Below are 17,927 nucleotides of genomic sequence, written 5' to 3'. Positions count from 1 at the left end.
TGGAATCTAGAAAGATGGTACCAACGAGCCTACATGCAGGGCAGCAAAGGACACACAGACATGAAGAACAGACTTTTGGACTGAGTGGGAGAGGAGAGGGTGGGATGATTCGAGAGAGTGCCGCTGAGACATATCCATCACCATGTGTAGAAGAAGCAGGGCGAGCTTGATGTATGACACAGTGCACCCAAAGCTGGTGCTCTGTGACAACCTGGAGGGAAAGGTGGGGAGGGAGGGGGGTTCAGGATGGAGGGGACACATGTATACCTGTGGCGGATTCATGTTGATATACAGCAAAAACCATTGTAATACTGTAATTATCCTCCAATTAAAATAAATTAATTAATCTAAAAAAAAAAAAAAAAAAGACTAACTCATTCAGAGGAAAAGGTTCATCCAGTAGCTTGCCGTGAAGAGCTCCTTTGGAAATGATTCTCCAAATTTCCCTTCAGGGAAATGTGGCAGAAAGGAAGGTACAGGGAGAGGGAGCGGCGGCCTCCACTGCCCCACTGCCCCTGCTCGCTCCCTGTGGCCAGAGTCCCACACAGAACTGTCAGCCCCAAACCAACTGATGATCAGGACCTGAGCAGTTGCCTGCCTGGGCCTTCTTCCCCTCATCTATGGGGAAATTAGCTTTAAAACTTAAAAAAAAAGGGGGGGGGGATTACAGCTCTCACCTAACTTTTCAATCATTTACAAATTATCTCCTCATAATTAGCAGTCTCAACTAAAGAGTTTTACTCTAGGTGGCAAAATATTACTAGAAGAAAAGAGTAATGTTCAAAAAAAAAATCACAAGTACAATTAAGTATGCGACTGCTAGAATTCTGAGTGGCCAATCTCTGGTGGCTCAGACGGTAAAGAATCTGCCTGCAGTGCAGGAGACCCGGGTTCAATCCCTAGTTCGGGAAGATCCCCTGGAGAAGGGAATGGCTACCCACTCCAGTGTTCTTGCCTGGAGAACTCCATGGACAGAGGAGCCTGGTGGGCTACAGTCCATGAGGTTGCAAAGAGTCGGACACGACTGAGTGACTCACACACCATATTTAATAAACAAGGGGTGAGAACTTCTAACAAGAATGAAGAGCACTTAAAGAACCAACAGCTGGGATTCAAAGGCTGAACTGCTTCTATCTTCCCCTACAACCGCCTTAAAATAAAAGTATCACTGAAGGACAAACTAAGATAAAGAGGGAAGACAATTTTCAGTCTCTGAAACTTATTCGTGAACCTTTAGACACAGCTACGGAGTATATAAAGTATGATACAGCATACATCCACTGTAGAGAACCAAAGTTCTATGTTTTTTCCAGTGATTTTTCGTCAAACATAGAGAAAAACTTCCTGAGAGAAAGCAACTGTGAGACTCTGGAGCAGGCTGCTGGTAGCACTCTGGGATAACCTATCTGGGAACAGGAAAACACCCAGGTGGGCACCAGGCTGGTATACTGTTGGATTAAAGGCCTGGTGTGGGAATTTACAAATCAGCCTTTCTGGTGTTTCTAGTAACTAAACCTGAAACAAGTCTGAATCTCCTCAGGCCAACATTACAAAAATACATTCTCCAGGGTCCAAGAGACTGAGGGCTTACTACTGCCAGAAGGCAGATGGTCATTTAAGGTAACTCCAACTATTTGATCCTACAGAAAAAGGAGAATATTTTTTTTAAGAGCAGAAAGTCTTTTTTGCTTGTTTTATGTAAAAACACAAAACTCATCAAACCTAGGAGAAGTGATACACATGAAATTCTCTTACAAGAAACACAGAAAGCTGTTTCCAAAGATACAGAAGAAATAAAAGCAAAATAACTTTTGGGCAGACTGAAGAAAACTTAAGCTGATGCCATCTTTATTAAAAAAAACCTTTAAATGACTTAAAACTTCACCTTAAGAAGTTTATTCACAGCTCAAAATCTGACACTGTCTGCCATCAGAAATATTAGAAAGCCAAGTTCACTTCGGGGCTCCGATCTATATAATCTGCTGCACAATGGCGACACGGTCAATCTTTCAAATAGAACAGGAACTGTGTCCACTTTGTTCTAAGCTCACTTTTCCTGCTTTTAAAAGAGATGGGAAACAGTTGTACCTGTGATCATTTCAAGAAACTATGAAAGTTTTTAAAAAGCAGAAAATCCATGAAATGCTTCCCAACTGTCTCAAAACTAACCTTCAGTAGACAGGAAAAGACAAAGACAACACTAGGAGCAAGTGCAGGAGGAAGTGGAGTAAAAACTAGCACAAACCTGCTGCTGGGGGTACTGCATGCCTCCCATGGCCCCCGGGGGCCGACCTTGAATGCCGATTGGATACCGCTGTGGGCCTGGGGGGCCATAGGAACCTCCAGGGTAAGGGCTGCTCTGCTGTGGCTGAGAATGAGGGTTACTGCCCATGCCATACAGCTGGGGTCTCTTCATCACCATGGGATCCATTGGGCTGCCCTGTGAAGAAGTAAAAGAAGACATAGGCTTATTACCTCATTATTGCAGAGACAGAAATGTCTATTATGCTAACATACACATTAAAAATGCAACTCTCCTTACTTGTGAAAATATGAAAAACAATGACCTGACAAAACCCAGAAAAGCATTTAAGAAAAAAAAACTATGTGGATACAAGACATTTAATTTTTTAACTTTTAGCAAGGCTTTAATAATTAAAAGGGATCTGGAACAAACAATGTATGGAAAGATTTTGCATTCATCTAAAATTCTACCATGCACACAGGAAACGGGCATGATAGTTAACCTCACCCAGCTCTTTCAGCTTCCCAGTAACAAAAGCAAAGTATAGTGAGTGGTTAGGAACCCTTCCTGACTTCAAAGTATTCTTAGAACAATTACCTTATTTTAGACCTGAGTCTGCAAGTCCTGATCAAACATTAATGTGTCTGAGTGCTCATTAGAAAGTGAAAGGATAGATTTCAGATAACACAGAATGTCTGGGGCAAAACTTTTCAAAGATCACTAGTGACATGAATAAGCACCCAGACTGTGAGTCATAAGCCACCTTCTCAATGCAAGTAAGGCTCTTACCAAACATAACCAGTTCAAAACTGGACTTTTGAGTTTTATTTTTGGCTTGGTGAGTCAGCCCATGGGCCTCAGAGCAAGGGCCATTCAGGAGGGCCGAACTGGAGCCTCAGCCCGGGCTTTCATGCCTGGGGTGCTTCAAAGGAGTGAAGTGGTGGCGGGGGAAGTCCCTCACCGCGGTGCTACAAAGACCCACAGATATTTTCTTCCTTCCAGAACCACATGCTGATGCCAACTGTGGGCCAGACTCTGAGGCCCAACTGTGGGCCACACGGAGGACACGGGGTCTCTCAGGAAGGTTCGAAGATTAGCAGGGTTGACGGAAGAAGCCATGTTCAAGGTGGGGAGGGCCACGGCACAGAGGACCCCCAAGCAGGAGAAACATCGGGCATCAAGCACAGGCTCCATGAAGTGATGAACTGCCTGGCACGTGCAAGGAAACAGAAGCAGCTTAGACCCCAGCGAAGCAAAGCAGCAGCTGGAGCGGGCCGACACCAGTAAGTGGGTGAGCCTCACGCGTCACTTGAAAGGCTTCCGATTGCACATTGGGGGGAACCACTGGGTGCGTTTAACATCGAGTCACGGTCACATCTGCTTTCGGAAGGGCGGCGCCCCAGCAGCAGCCTGGAGCCAGGCTGGACTGCCCCAGCAGGCCACTGAGCCGAGGTCCTGGGCCGTTAGCAGTGGTGGGAGAAAGCACGCTCAGACTCAAGGAACAGGATGGAAGCAACTCGACCTGGGAATGATAGAAGACAGGTGGCAAGGGTGGCTTAACAGGTGGTAAGACACCGGTTGAGCCAGCAGCGTGCCGGAGTAGAAGCAGATCCACCCTCCCTGGGGGGTGGGAGCCTTCACTCTTCCGCATGTTAAAACTGCAATTCCAAAAGGAAGTCCAGGTGACAATATCAGAAGTGCCACGATGCGTTCCAGCCTGGGGAGTCAGGTCTGCCCTCGAGTCATAAGTAGGGAAGTGGGAGAACGAGGACAGGTGCTCCTGGAGGGCAGCAATTTCCATTCTGCTCACTCATACTGCACCTGCAGGACACAAGTCACACCTGGCACACAGCACACCTCAATAAATCCTGGATGTCTTCAGCAATATGAAGCACGTAAAACCCAAGGAACTACCCCGAGAGAATATGTAAAAAGAGAACAACGGGTAGAAGACAAAATTCGAGAGACTGACATCACTTAAGGAAGAAGGGAAAAGGAGGCCACAGCAAGGCCAGAGGAATGGTCAGAAAATGGAATTGGAGAGTGTGGTGCTTTGGAGAAGGGAGCAGGTGGAGACATACGCCAACTGCAGCCCAGGTGGCCAACAGATGAGTCCTAACGCGTGGGCTGCACCTGACGCTCCACTGATGACCGGGCGGTTAACTGCTGCCCTGGGCAAGGGCAGGCTCATGGCAGAGACGAGGGCAATGCCAAGAGACCAGGAGCTGAGCGCAAACAGCAGGTGAGGGGGAGCCAGGAGTGCAGACCCTACACCCCAAGCATGCAAGGCTACACGAACCACCAAGACTCCTTCCTCCTATGCTCCTACCCCACATACAAGGCTGCCCACGATCTCTGCCATCCTACCTTCTTAGCGGTAGGTACCCTGGTGCTCACTGCAGTGCCTTGAGTAATCCACTCATTACACATTTACTAAGGGTCTACCGTGTGCATGGTGCAAGGCACTGGAGGCAGAGTGGACATGTGTCGGCGGCTGTCCGAGAGAGGTGACCAGGTCACTGAAGGAGAACGCACTGGACAAAGATTACAGTGCAACCCAGCGGACATCCTAGAGGCATTGTGAGGGGGAGCATCCAGGTAGGTCTCAGTTTTAACAAAGCCTTCCTACAGAAACAGCTGATTCCGTCCTGAGAGCTTCATAGAAATTTGCCAGGAATTGATCTCACCGGAATGAAAATATGTGTAGGCCAAATGATTTTGCTCAAAACTCACAATTTCATGGAATTTTAACTGTGTTACTTTCACCAGTCAAGAAAAATGTTTACTTAGAACGATAGAAATTGCTCAAACAATATACTGATGTCACAAATGGTGCTGACTTCACAATTCAACACACATATACATATGATGACCTCATGTAATGAAACTAAAATTGAAAAGAAAGAATTAAGTTTTCTCAGAATGCTTCAAGTTAGAATTTATGCCTAAGAACAACAAAATGTAAAGATTTTCCACATTTACTTTCAAAAGGTAAAATAAAACTTTCTGTGGAAGTGTGAAAATCGAGGCTGAGCTGGGGATGCTAGAATCTGCAGAGTGAATGAATGGCCCATAGAGAGGCTGAGTAAATCAGATTTCAGGCTAAATTTCCAATATGGGGCCCAAGGCAGCCCTATCTTCACATTCAATCTGAATTAGACAGGGCATAGGAAAGGTCTGCTCACTTGACTTTAAACAGTGCACGACCCAAACAGGCTTAATTAAAGCAGAAATTTAACATGGGAAAATGATTGGAATGTGTATATTTTAATGCTATAGATAACAGTGCAGCAAATTCATCTTATCAGCGACTGAAATTGTTTTGTAATATCTTTCTCATCAGTGCCATAAACTCTCACAGCCCTACTTAAAATTCAGTTAATTTGCACCCATGTCAAAATGTTAGCTTAACCCTGAGATTTCTGAAAATCGAAAGCATGAAATACACAGATTATCTCTACCTCTCAAAATGCATCAGATGCCTTTCAGTGAGACTTCAGATATGAAAACAGATACTTACACAGTGCAAATTATTTAATTTTAACCTTCTCTCCTTATGGCCTATTATTAAATATTCATCCACAATTTAAATTCATCCTGCTGAGTACTTTCGCTATTTTTAACACTGAGTATGTACCACTGCAGGATCTTAACCTCTGCTTTGTACTACTCTCTCCTTAAAGAAATCAAAACCCAAATCAAATCGAAGGCTTTTCCAAAAAAACAATTCACTGCTCATAGTCATATCTAATGCAAAACCATTGTATTCTCATTATCTATCCTTCTATTGATGGAAGTATTTCAAAGTATCACCATTTTCAATTCTCACATATAATTTATGTTATACTAGAGACACCCACTGGAGAAGGCAACGGCAACCCACTCCAGTACTCTTGCCTGGAAAATCCCATGGACGGAGGAGCCTGGTATGCTGCAGTCCATGGGGTCGCTAAGGGCATGACTGAGTGACTTCACTTTCACTTTTCACTTTCATGCATTGGAGAAGGAAATGGCAACCCACTCCAGTATTCTTGCCTGGAGAATCCCAGGGACAGAGGAGCCTAGTGGGCTGCCGTCTATGGGGTCACACAGAGTCCGACACGATTGAAGTGACTTAGCAGCAGCAGCAGAGACACCCACTGGAGAAGGCAATGGCAACTCGCTCCAGTACTCTTGCCTGGAAAATCCCATGGACAGAGAAGCCTGGCAGGCTGCAGTCCATGGGGTTGCTAAGGGTCGGGCACAACTGAGTGATTTCACTTTCACTTTTCACTTTCTTGCATTGGAGAAGGAAATGGCAGCCCACTCCAGTGTTCTTGCCTAGAGAATCGCAGGGACAGAGGAGCCTAGTGGGCTGATATCTATGGGGCCGCACAGAGTCGGACACTACTGAAGCAACTTAGCAGCAGCAGCAGAGACACCCACATAAAGAACAGTCCTCAACTATTTCTCTAAATATGTTATTCCAAGCACATTTTTCTGTTCTAGGTACCATTCCACAACTGCTGCAGTGTGGACTTCAATTCTGTGAAATAAGTGCTTTTAAAGTAACAGTGTATACAGCCCATTTTCAGAGAGGTCTTAAAATAACTAGTTTAGTTACTTGGTTTAGTTACTCAGCTTCTGATGAATTTTATTACCTGACTAACTCCTCCTTATTCAAACAAGTTTTCAGATATGTATGTATTTAGATATGTAGCTATGTATCTATGAGTTCTCTCTCTCTCTCTCTCTCTCACACACACACACCCTTTCCTAGATCTTCTGGGAAGCTGCCACTCTTGCCTATATCCTCCAATGCCTCAGAAAGTTTCCTATCCCCAGAAATACTAAATAAGAAAGAGTAAAATATATATCTTTTAAATATATATATTTAAATATCAATTTTGGACATATTGGGTAGCATAGGTAGGTTGTACTATAGGTTAAATAGGTTTTCAGAGGCTGGTCTGGAAATCCAACTACCCTTTAAAGATTATACAAGTTAAAGAACAAGTCACTATATACATTTTAGTGCCTTTAAAGCAGAGAAGGCAATGGCACCCCACTCCAGTACTCTTGCCTGGAAAATCCCATGGACGGAGGAGCCTGGTAGGCTGTAGTCCATGGGGTCGCTAAGAGTCAGACACTACTGAGTGACTTCACTTTCACTTTTCACTTTCATGCATTGGAGAAGGAAATGGCAACCCACTCCTGTGTTCTTGCCTGGAGAATCCCAGGGATGGGGGAGCCTGGTGGGCTGCCGTCTATGGGGTCGCACAGAGTCAGACACAACTGAAGCGACTTAGCAGCAGCAGCAGCCTTTAGAGAAGTTTTTATACTTAGATACTCCCTCATTATCACTCTTTCAGAGTATGCCTACCCACCCAAGTATTTATAATAAAGATATCTATGTTAACAGTGAAAGCTAAGTCGCTCAGTCGTGTCCAACTCTTTGCAACCCCAAGGACTGTAGCCTAACAGGATCCTCCATCCATGGGATGTCTGAAGCAAAAATACCAGAGTGGGTTGCCATTTCCTTCTCCAGGGGATCTTCCCGAACCAGGGATTGAACCTGGGTCTCCCGCATTGTAGGCAGATGCTTTACTGTCTGAGCCACCAGGGAACAGTGTTCACTCCTAAATACCAAGTTAAGGGGATAGTTTATTAGTAGATTCTTTATGAATATAACATTTCACAATTTTTTCAGCCAAATTCCTTAAACTACAAATTAAAGAAAGACATCAAAAAACCCAGAGAAAGAAAACTGTATCTTCTTCATCTATCGTCCTAAGTCGCTTCAGTCGTGTCCGACTCTGTGCAATCCCATAGACGGAGGCCCACCAGGCTGCCCCGTCCCTGGGATTCTCCAGGCAAGAACACTAGAGTGGGTTACCATTTCCTTCTCCAATGCATGAAAGCGAAAAGTGAAAGGGAAGTCGCTCAGTCGTGTCCAACTCTTAGCGACCCCATGGACTGCAGCCTACCAGGCTCCTCCATCCATAGGATTTTCCAGGCAAGAGTACTGGAGTGGGGTGCCATTCTTCATCTATAATCACATCTATATATCAGGATTAAACAAGAGCTCAGCGAAAGAAAAACTGTCCCCCTTTAGAATCATTATTTGGAAAAATGTTCTTACCATCAACTAAAGAAAAATTGTGAATAGTCCATTACATATGAAATGGTGAAAATAATAAAACCCAACGTGAGTAAATGATTATTTGAACTATTATGTATAAAGCAGTGGTAAACTCTTTCTGAAGGGTAATGCGATAGGAAGCTTGAAAGCAAAGCTCTAGAAAATATATCTTGTTCCAACCATGACGCTCTCAAATGGGGAAGTGGTGCTATTTATCTGCATTTGTCTGCAGCTACATGACTCTCAATATTGAAGGGGGAAAGCACGGGCTGTGGGCACAGAGAGGGTCCACACCCTTATCCACCACTTACCACTGTGTAACTCTAAATCTGGTGCTCAGTCCTTAAGTTTTCTCACTCACCAAATGCAAGAAAGAATACCTGTCTCATGATTATAATGAAAATGGAATTGGGACTAAAAGTATCTAAAGGAACAGGCCATAATATATTGGCATAGTGGAATGGACAGGGACGTGGAAAAGTACATATAAAACAATGTCAACTGTTTTAAGAGTGATGTGCATGAATTACAGCTGTGCGAAAACTCAGCTGATAACGATCAGGGCCGGCCAGCGTGACCTGTAAGTAGAGGCTGTCACATCATGAAGCAATCTATGTTGACTTTTCTGTGATGATGTCTAAATATAACTATAAAATGCCTCTGTTTTTTCCCAGGCATCCTGCAAACACTACTGTGGCCTGCTGTGGGGGTGGGGTGGGGTGGAAGGGACACAGCTGTCCCACACTGGGCCTCCTCCACCCCCGCACCCCCATGCTCACACAGCTGGGCCTCCCACACTGGGCCTCCTCCACCCCGCACCCCCACGTGCACACAGCTGTCCCACACTGGGCCTCCTCCACCCCCGCACCCCCACACGCACACAGCTGGGCCTCCCACACTGGGCCTCCTCCACCCCACACCCCCACGCTCACACAGCTGGGCCTCCCACACTGGGCCTCCTCCACCCCGCACCCCCAGGCGCACACAGCTGGGCCTCCCACACTGGGCCTCCTCCACCCCGCACCCCCACGCGCACACAGCTGTCCCACACTGGGCCTCCTCCACCCCTGCACCCCCACGCTCACTTTCAGCACAAAGCAGCAGGAGGATGCTCCCACTCTCCCCTTCGCCTGTCTAACCCCAAGTTCACACAAGCCCGGGTTCAAGGACCAGAGAGCTGCCCCGGCACCACGCCCAGGAACACTATCTTTGGGGCCTGCTGGAATCTTTCCTATGCAGGTTGTAACCGACTTCTGGGCTGCCTTATATTGATATTTAACTCATGTACTGTGTTTTGAGGTTTTTTTCCCATTTTTCTTATGTTAGTTAACCCCCAAGGAGACTAAAAGGGCCATGTCCGTGCTCTGCCCCTTTTGCGTCTCACTCAGCATATAGCATACGTGCTTAGTAGTGTCCGACTCTGCAACCCTGTTGACTGTAGCCCACCAAGGCTCCTCTGTCCATGGAGTTCTCCAGGCAAGAATACTGGAGTGGGTAGCCATTCCCTTCTTCAGGGGATCTTCCCGACCCAGGGATCCAACCTGGGTCACTGGCACTGTAGGCAAACTCTTCACTGTCTGAGCTGACCGAGCACACACACTCAGCAAACAGCACAGGTGACTCACGATGGTCACAGTGCCTCATGACTCCCGGGGATGAGGACTGGCCACATAAGTGTTCTCGAAAATAAAAAGTAAGATGGACTAACCAGTATCTGCAACAATTCTGTACACATACGCACGTATCCCAAATCTAAAATATCACTGGGTTCTTACTTTTCAGAATCATTAAGATTAGAAACGAAATAGTAATATGTTGTTACCTATGCATAAAGCAACTTCCATAAACTACCAATAACAAGTGACAATTATCAGCAACAGTTCTTAACTCTTAGAATACTTAAAAAAAAATACATCCAGGATGTATATACATCCCATATTTAGCATATGGTGTCAAAGGATCATATAACATCCTCTAGAAACCCATTGAAAGCCCGTCCTGACTGGCATCATCATATGATGACCAACATCTACCCTGCATTTCCAAAGCACTTCATACATTATCATTTGATCACAGCTCTTAAGGCACCCTGATAAAAGATTTGTCAGTGAAACACAGAATCGTAGAATTGAAAATAGCCCCACTGATCCATACATGATGAATGTATGAATCCCCTAAAAGTGTCTGCAACCATGAATGTTATTAATTTCTTCCTTCTATATAATAAAAATCCATTCCTTACAATTTACACCCACTGCTTTTTTTTTTTTAACTTTGATCCTTTTGAAGAATATTTGAAGATAGCTATATCTATTTCCCTTTTCTGAGCAAAATATGCCAATTCTGAACCCCCTTAACATGAAACATATTATGGAAAGGAACTTGCTTCCCTTCCAGATCCTACAGGAGTACAAACCTGGCCTCAGACCTGTCAGTCGACAGGCCCATCGCACCCCTGATCCAGTTGAGATTAAACCCTCCCTTCCCCCTCTTCTCTTACACGGTTGGTTAGCTAACCCTCGTGGCAGAAGTTTTTATCTCTGCCTATTTTCATTTGGTATGTATCTGGTCACTATTCTAGCCTGACATCTAACATATTAACTGCATTTCCTATCTTGATGTCAACCACCAATTAAATCAGCACACCATTTCATTCATGCCTTCCTCCAGGGCACTGATAAAAATACTGAAGAGGAGTATACTCTCAAAGGAGAGGACAGAGGCCTGGCTAACTGCTAGTGCCATTCATAAAGACTGACATAAATCCAGGCACCACAATGCTTGGAAGAAGGTCTTCTTCAGAAACCTTAGGAAAATCCTTCCCATTCATCCACAGCTCTCTACCAACTCATTCACTACACTTGTTACGCAAGCACAAGTCCCTGTCTGCCCTTGGGTGACAACCTCTTGCCCACTTCAAATTCCTCCATCTTTCTTAATGTACCATACAGTCCAAAGTTTAGAAAAACGCTTAGAATGAGACAAAAAGGTATAAGGGAAAGGGAGGTGGCTTAAGTCAGACAAACCTGGGTGTGAATCTACAGATACACTTATTAGCTCCGTAGAATCAAGCTCACACTTAATACCGTACAGTTGTGTTCACCTCTGGTGTTGCTGGGGGACTGATTAAATGAAGTACCACATGATTTATCACATAGTGAGAATTTCCTAAATCTTTTTGCTTTTCCTCTTAACAAATTGAAGTCAGAGCAAAAACCACTCAGTAATTCAGTCTATTTATTTTCTTGTCTCTGCAGCATATTGTTAATCAAAGGTGGACATTCTGCCTTATTCATCTTTGCATACCTAGCACTCAGTACAATGCCTGGCATGAGGAACTTCTGCTGACCAGAGAAAGCAGCAACCTCCTCAACACGCATCACCAGTTAAACACCAAGGGCTCTAGCAGCCTGAGGCCTCGGACGGTCAACAGGGACAAGAGGCCAAGAGTGACACACCATCGCAAACTCTTCCCAAGTGCACATAAGCTACAGCTTCCACTGCCGCCCCACGTCTGTGCCCCTCAAATGTGTCACCCTTCGCTGATTTCTCTCAGCTTCAGAGTTCTATATCCAACTGCCATCCAACATGCCTGCCTGGATAGCTAGGATGCCTTCTGTTCTGCTCTCAGTGAAACACATCCCCATCCAGATGCACAGTTGAATCCAGGATGCTCTCGACTCCCCGCCTCCCTTCCAACACAGCCAACCCCCCTCACCGAGTCTGGTCATCTGGACACATCACTGCGGCCAACAGGAAATCGCCCCTTCCGACCACACCGGCTTCTGTGGGCCTCTAGCGAAACCACAAATTTGCCCACCACCGGGCCTTCAGCCGAGCAGTTCCCTGCATGAAGAAGGAACCCCGCTCTCCTGCAGGACTCAGTGCTATAGCCCTGCCCTCAGAGAACCCTCCCTGAGCGCCAGACTGGGACATGGCCCTCTCCAAAACCACTGTGCTTCTCCTTCACGGAACTCGTCGAAGTCTGCAAGAGTATTTTTATGATGACTTCATGTGTGAAAGTCACTCAATCATGCATATCCAACTCTTTGAGACCCCATGGTCTATACAGTCCGTGGAATTCTCCCAGCCAGAATACTGGAGTGGATAGCTGTTCCCTTCACAAGGGAATCTTCCCAACCCAGGGATCGAACCCAGATCTCCCACATTGTGGGCAGATTCTTTACCAGCTGAGCCACAAGGGAAGCCCAAGAATACTGGAATGGGTAGCCTATCCCTTCTCTAACCAATCCTCCTGACCCAGAAATCAAACTGGGGTCTCCTGCATTGCAGGCGGTTTCTTTACCAACTGAGCTATCAGGGAAGCCCTAATAAAAGTCCCCAACTGGACTGCCCCACAGGAAAAGGAATAGGGAAGTGAGGACAACAAATATTAAACCCATTGGTAGCTATCGTCTTGGCACAACAGCATATATGTCCACAAAATAAGGCTGTTTTGGTTCCCTGGTTTTTACCTGATTTTTATAAATTGGCAAAACCTATCATTTGCCTAATACCCTCAAGTTCAGCAACTTGTAAGTCAATTCAGTGAGTAAATCACTGTCTGACTCAACTACACTTCTGAATTTCATTTAGCAAACAATGATTTTATGAACAAATCAAAGTGTGTATATATTTTATTTCAAGAGTAAATTAGATCTAAAAGGAATGTCAAAACAGTAATGGAAATATATTCCATTTCTCCTCAGATTTCTTATTCTCACCATCCAAAACAACTGTAGAACTATTACCATGGTGCTAACAACTTCTAAAATTTATATCTCAAAGTACACAATATTGTTCATATCCTTGTACTACTACTGACAACCGAGTAGCAGGCTCTTATTTAAGAAAGGGAAATAATATGGTATATTTCCCATATAAACACAGATTTAAATCAAGAAAGCAAGCTTTTGTGAGAATAACTCAAATCTAAACCCTACCATTTTTAAAGCTGTGTGATGCTAAAAAAAAAGAAAGTTCACCTCTTAACTAAACTTCATCTCAGTTATCCCAGCTACACCAAGAACATTACCTCTTTACTATAGAGTTGTTTGAGAATTAGAGATAAGACAGTCAGGTTTCAGCATATGACAGGTTTTTAATAGTGATAGATTAACATCGTTATTATATGGAGGTATAACTCTAGATTATCAATCGGAGGCATGGATACCCTTCACTCTTCTACTGATATACGTAAGACAGGCACTGCTTATCAACTCCAGCATTCACTTCCCCAACGTCCAGTAAGCCTCAGAATCTTTCACCCTGTGGAAGAGCCGGCCAGCCACTACAAATTATCAGTTTGCTAACATTCATCATATTTTAATGGCAAACAGGATCCTGTTTGAAAATAAACAGGAAAAAAAAAAAGAAAAACAGGATCCAATTTACTCTTTCCAGTAAAGTGGAACTACATAAAGTTTGGCACTGTTCAGGTAGAGCTAAGCTCATATCCCTCTCCTGCTTTTGACTAGCTGTGAAACACGATGGGTAAATTATTCCAGTGCTCAAAGCCTTAGTTTTCCCATCTTTCAAGGGAACATAATACCACCCTCAAGAAGACAATTAGTCTAAAGATACTTGTTGTGTGGTTTACATGGATAAACAATTCCAGACCTATCAGAGCTGTACCTAAGGACAAATCAGAAAAGTTACTGATTTCTCCAGCAAGCTCCATGGATGACATCGTGCCTCTTTCAAAGCATTTTATCTACTTTTTTAAAATTAACAACTTTAAACTGCCATTAAAGAAAATGCCACTAAAATATGATGAATGTTAGCAACTGACTTACCTGTCTCTGCACAAAGAATGCCTGCTGTGCTGATACACAAGCTACAGCTCCACCTAGCCCCCACCCCCCCCCCCCCCTCACTCCGTGTAAAATGCTCTCTTCAGAGACAGGGCCTTATTTAAGATCTACTTTCTCAGAGCCACAGTGCAGTGAAAGCATACACTGACTCTTATTGTAATGTGACTACTCAAAGAAAAAACTTAACATGACTCATATACAGCCAAATCTTATAGACTGAAAAAAGAGTTTCAAGGCAGCTACAAGCAACATAAAAGTTCCAGACGGGATACTGCAACAAAGGAAAGATTACTATACAGATGCTATTAGGACGACAAAATTAAAACATGGACTGTAGGTAAAAGTACTGCTTCCAGGTTAAGCATCCTGACAGTGATGACTGCACTGAGGTATATAAAAGAAAAACCTTGTTCCCAGGAAATACACATGCTACTAAGGACGTGGAGATACTAAGGACTAAAGGGGCAAGATGTATGCAGCCTACTCGCAAATGATTCAGGGAAAATATGCTGTAGACAGACAGATAGGTGGGTAGACTCATACATAAACTCAATAGTAAAATGTTAAAAATTGATGAATAAAAGGTATATGGGATTTCTCTGTATTAGTCTTGTAACTTTGCTACAAATGTGACTTACTTCAAAATAAAAGCTAAAAAAGGGAAGGGGGGCAAAAAGTAAAGACAGGAGTAACTGAAAACCAAAAGAATCACTAACCCTCATAAGGGGTCTTCAAGCAAGTCTGCAGGTGCTCAGAACTAAGAGGGTGCAACATCAGGGGCCTCTGGCAGGTTGGGGGGCACTGCGGCGTGGGAGGACCACAGGGCAAAGGAACCTTCAAAACACGAGGAGACAGCACAGGACAGACAGAAAAGAGAAGTGAGCGTGATAAAGTGGGACTAACTGGGAAGGGGTGGAGGTTGCTGTGCTTTGATTTAAAGTACTCAAGTTGGCAAAACACATGATGAACACAAACTTTTAGGGATATCTTTCTACAAATTCTTAGGAAGCTTCCATTCCACACATACACACACACACAAATCACTCTCAAAAAACGTGGGGGATCCCCCTTCCCTGGCAGAGACACTTTCTTACAAATCATGGCTGCAGGTTATCGCCCCCAGTCAAGACTTAATGAGGCTCTGCCCCCTTGGCTTTCTTAAGGATGCTTTCAAAAGATCTCGGCCCAGCCCTGAAAGACGTGACACACGCCATCTTTTAACCCAGAGCTCTTCCGTGTCATTTTTGTAAGTTTCAGAAAGTAGTTTTATAACCACTTGCACATGTTACCCTGCTCCCACCTCTTCCCTACAAAGGGTCCAAGCAGACCAGCTCGCCTAGTCACGCCACCATCAAGTTCTCAGGTGTAAAGAAGGAAAGCAACGACCCAAATGAAAACACGTCTGGGATTTTTAAATCTTAGAATAAACAAAAAAGAGGACTATATCAAAACTGTCCCCGACAAAGGCTTCAGCTGCAGGAAGCCAAGGGTTTCAAGACCACCAACTAATTATCAGTTCAAATGCTCACTATGCCGAAGGAGCCTAACTCTCTAGGGATTCAGCCTGAGGCCCGGAAGAAGCTTCCAGACAGTGGAGCAAGGCCCAGGACAGACTGGAGTTAAGGCCACCTGGCCTACACCCTGCTCTTCAATTCTCTGACCACCAGCTTCCTCCTCTGAAAACGTAAGGATGGTAACAGTACCCACTTCACAGCATGGTTGTAAGTCTTCCACAACACGGCAGACACAGAACACTCAGAACACGGCCTGGCACATAGGGCGTGCCTGGTTACCGATACAACGTTAGATTACTCCTGGGCCATCTCACTCCTCTGCGCCCCATGTGGCAAGGGAGAGACTGAGAAATGAACTCTTACAACAGGTCTCTTACTGCACTAGCATTCTGGAACTCTAGAGTCATCATCCGCCTCCTTGACGGAACTTTCGGCTGTCAAGGTAAAGGATCAGAAGGAACGTGGACATTAGAGGTTATTTCTCCTTTCTGTTCCAGAAATCTTGCCAATTATCTGCCCTGAAGGTCAACAGGGAGAGAGAAAGGCTCTACAGGGGTCTACAGAATTCAAAGTTCAACATGCAAACAATCAGGGTTGCCTACGGGTGACATGCCTGCCGCCCAGTAGGTCTTCACCCACACTACACCTGCCCAGCTGTACCGGTGCACACTGCAGGGCCCATGCACTTGGGAACATCCCCTTCTAGAAGGCCCATGCACCCCACATACTTCTGGCCACCTGTAAACTAGAGAAAGGTTTCTTTTTCAAAAGTAACACTATAAAGGATTCCGTCATCTACGGAGACTCTCTTATTGAAGAGACGCTAACCAACTGCAACTCTCTAAACAGCATCTCCCTCCTCCTAATTCCCCTTATAGACCCAACTTCTCATACACAATGAGCAAATTATCATTGCTATTATTGCATTAATAAAAAACTAAAATAAAAGAATTCAAGTGCACCTTGACCCTTACCTCTGCAAGCCACCCTCTCCTAAATAATATTATACTGCCTTCCTAGATGTGTGAATTACAAGTAATAAAAGCTATGAAACCTGAGCCCGAGTCTGGCTTTAATAGGCACATAATAAACGTTTGATATATGAATGTGAGAAAGACATCCAACTGCGGCTCCAATTCCACGTGAGACTTCTCCTGGACTCGAATTATAATGCTTCGAACAGAGGTATTTTTCATTTCCAGGCTACAGTGTCACCATTCCTAACATTCTTAAGACATCACTTTCCAAACTATGTTTATAGCTGCTACTGTAATTAAGATGGGAAGAGGTCTATAAAGCACTCTTTGAGATACATAATATATGTCAGCACGAGAAAAGTCTAAAACATTCTACAACAGAGAAAAAGACCTATTTAACTTGGTCAGACCCAAAGCTGTCTGGGCAAGTTTTCAGTTTTGCTTTGTTTTTTGTTTTTTTTTAAGTAAAACACTTGGAAAATATAAACTGATACAAAAATGCAATGATGCATTTCATTTTCATTGTGAGCTAGCTCTGTGTAGGTGGACAAGCAACAAAAGGGTGTGCGCGAGAACGCGTGTGTGCACGCACACGCATTCCACAGCAGAGTGTGAGGACAACACAGTGCTTGGCTTACCTGCAGGTACTTATACACAGTTGGGCAGTCGGAGCAACAAGATATTTTTACATGCAGCTGTTATAGTAAGAGTAACAACAAGGTATGCTGGTCATATATCTTTGGCATTTATGGAAAATTATTAATCAAGTCCCACCTGAAACAATTTGTTAAATTGATTTTAATCACTGGGCCTCTCATGTGAAGCTTTGTATAATCAGCATTTCATTTACAAAATTAATTGCCTGATTGATTCTCAGGAGGCAGTTGCTGTCATTACCCTGCTGTCATACTTCTGAGTAGGGTGTCACAACATGAAATTCTGACAGTATGAAGAGCACTGCTATTTTAAAAATGGGTGAGGGGTGAAAGGGAGGAAAGAGGAAAACCAAAGAAGTTACATTACCCAGTTCAGCCTTAGAAAAAGTTGAAAGTGTTTTATGCTAATTACACTGTATATCAATACCCTTCTGCTAAATTAACATACAAATCTAGGGTTCAGGGCATGAAGGTTTTTTCCTATATTAAAATAGTAACTAGAATGTAAAAAGCACAGATTCCCCTCTAGAGTTAAATCTTAATCTATGTCATAAAATATTTATATCTTGATAAAGAGCAGCCCTAAATTAGTCTGGTAGAC

The 17,927-nt window shown here is 44.2% G+C and overlaps 1 protein-coding gene across 9 annotated transcripts in view; it reads right to left on the bottom strand.

Moving 5' to 3' along the window:
• Positions 1 to 17,927, bottom strand: part of ARID1B (AT-rich interaction domain 1B) — a 440,026-nt gene that overhangs the window by 388,420 nt on the left and 33,679 nt on the right. For all 9 annotated transcript variants that reach the window (XM_070795595.1, XM_070795600.1, XM_070795596.1 and 6 more), the window contains exon 2: positions 2,246 to 2,440. In XM_070795595.1, coding sequence (XP_070651696.1) covers positions 2,246 to 2,440 — 195 coding nt within the window. The remainder of the gene's footprint in view (positions 1 to 2,245; positions 2,441 to 17,927) is intronic.

Source organism: Bos indicus, chromosome 9 (assembly GCF_029378745.1).
Source record: "Bos indicus isolate NIAB-ARS_2022 breed Sahiwal x Tharparkar chromosome 9, NIAB-ARS_B.indTharparkar_mat_pri_1.0, whole genome shotgun sequence".
Taxonomy (NCBI): domain Eukaryota; kingdom Metazoa; phylum Chordata; class Mammalia; order Artiodactyla; family Bovidae; genus Bos; species Bos indicus.
The sequence above is the reverse complement of the archived record's forward strand: the minus strand, read 5'-3'. Positions and strand labels throughout refer to the sequence as shown.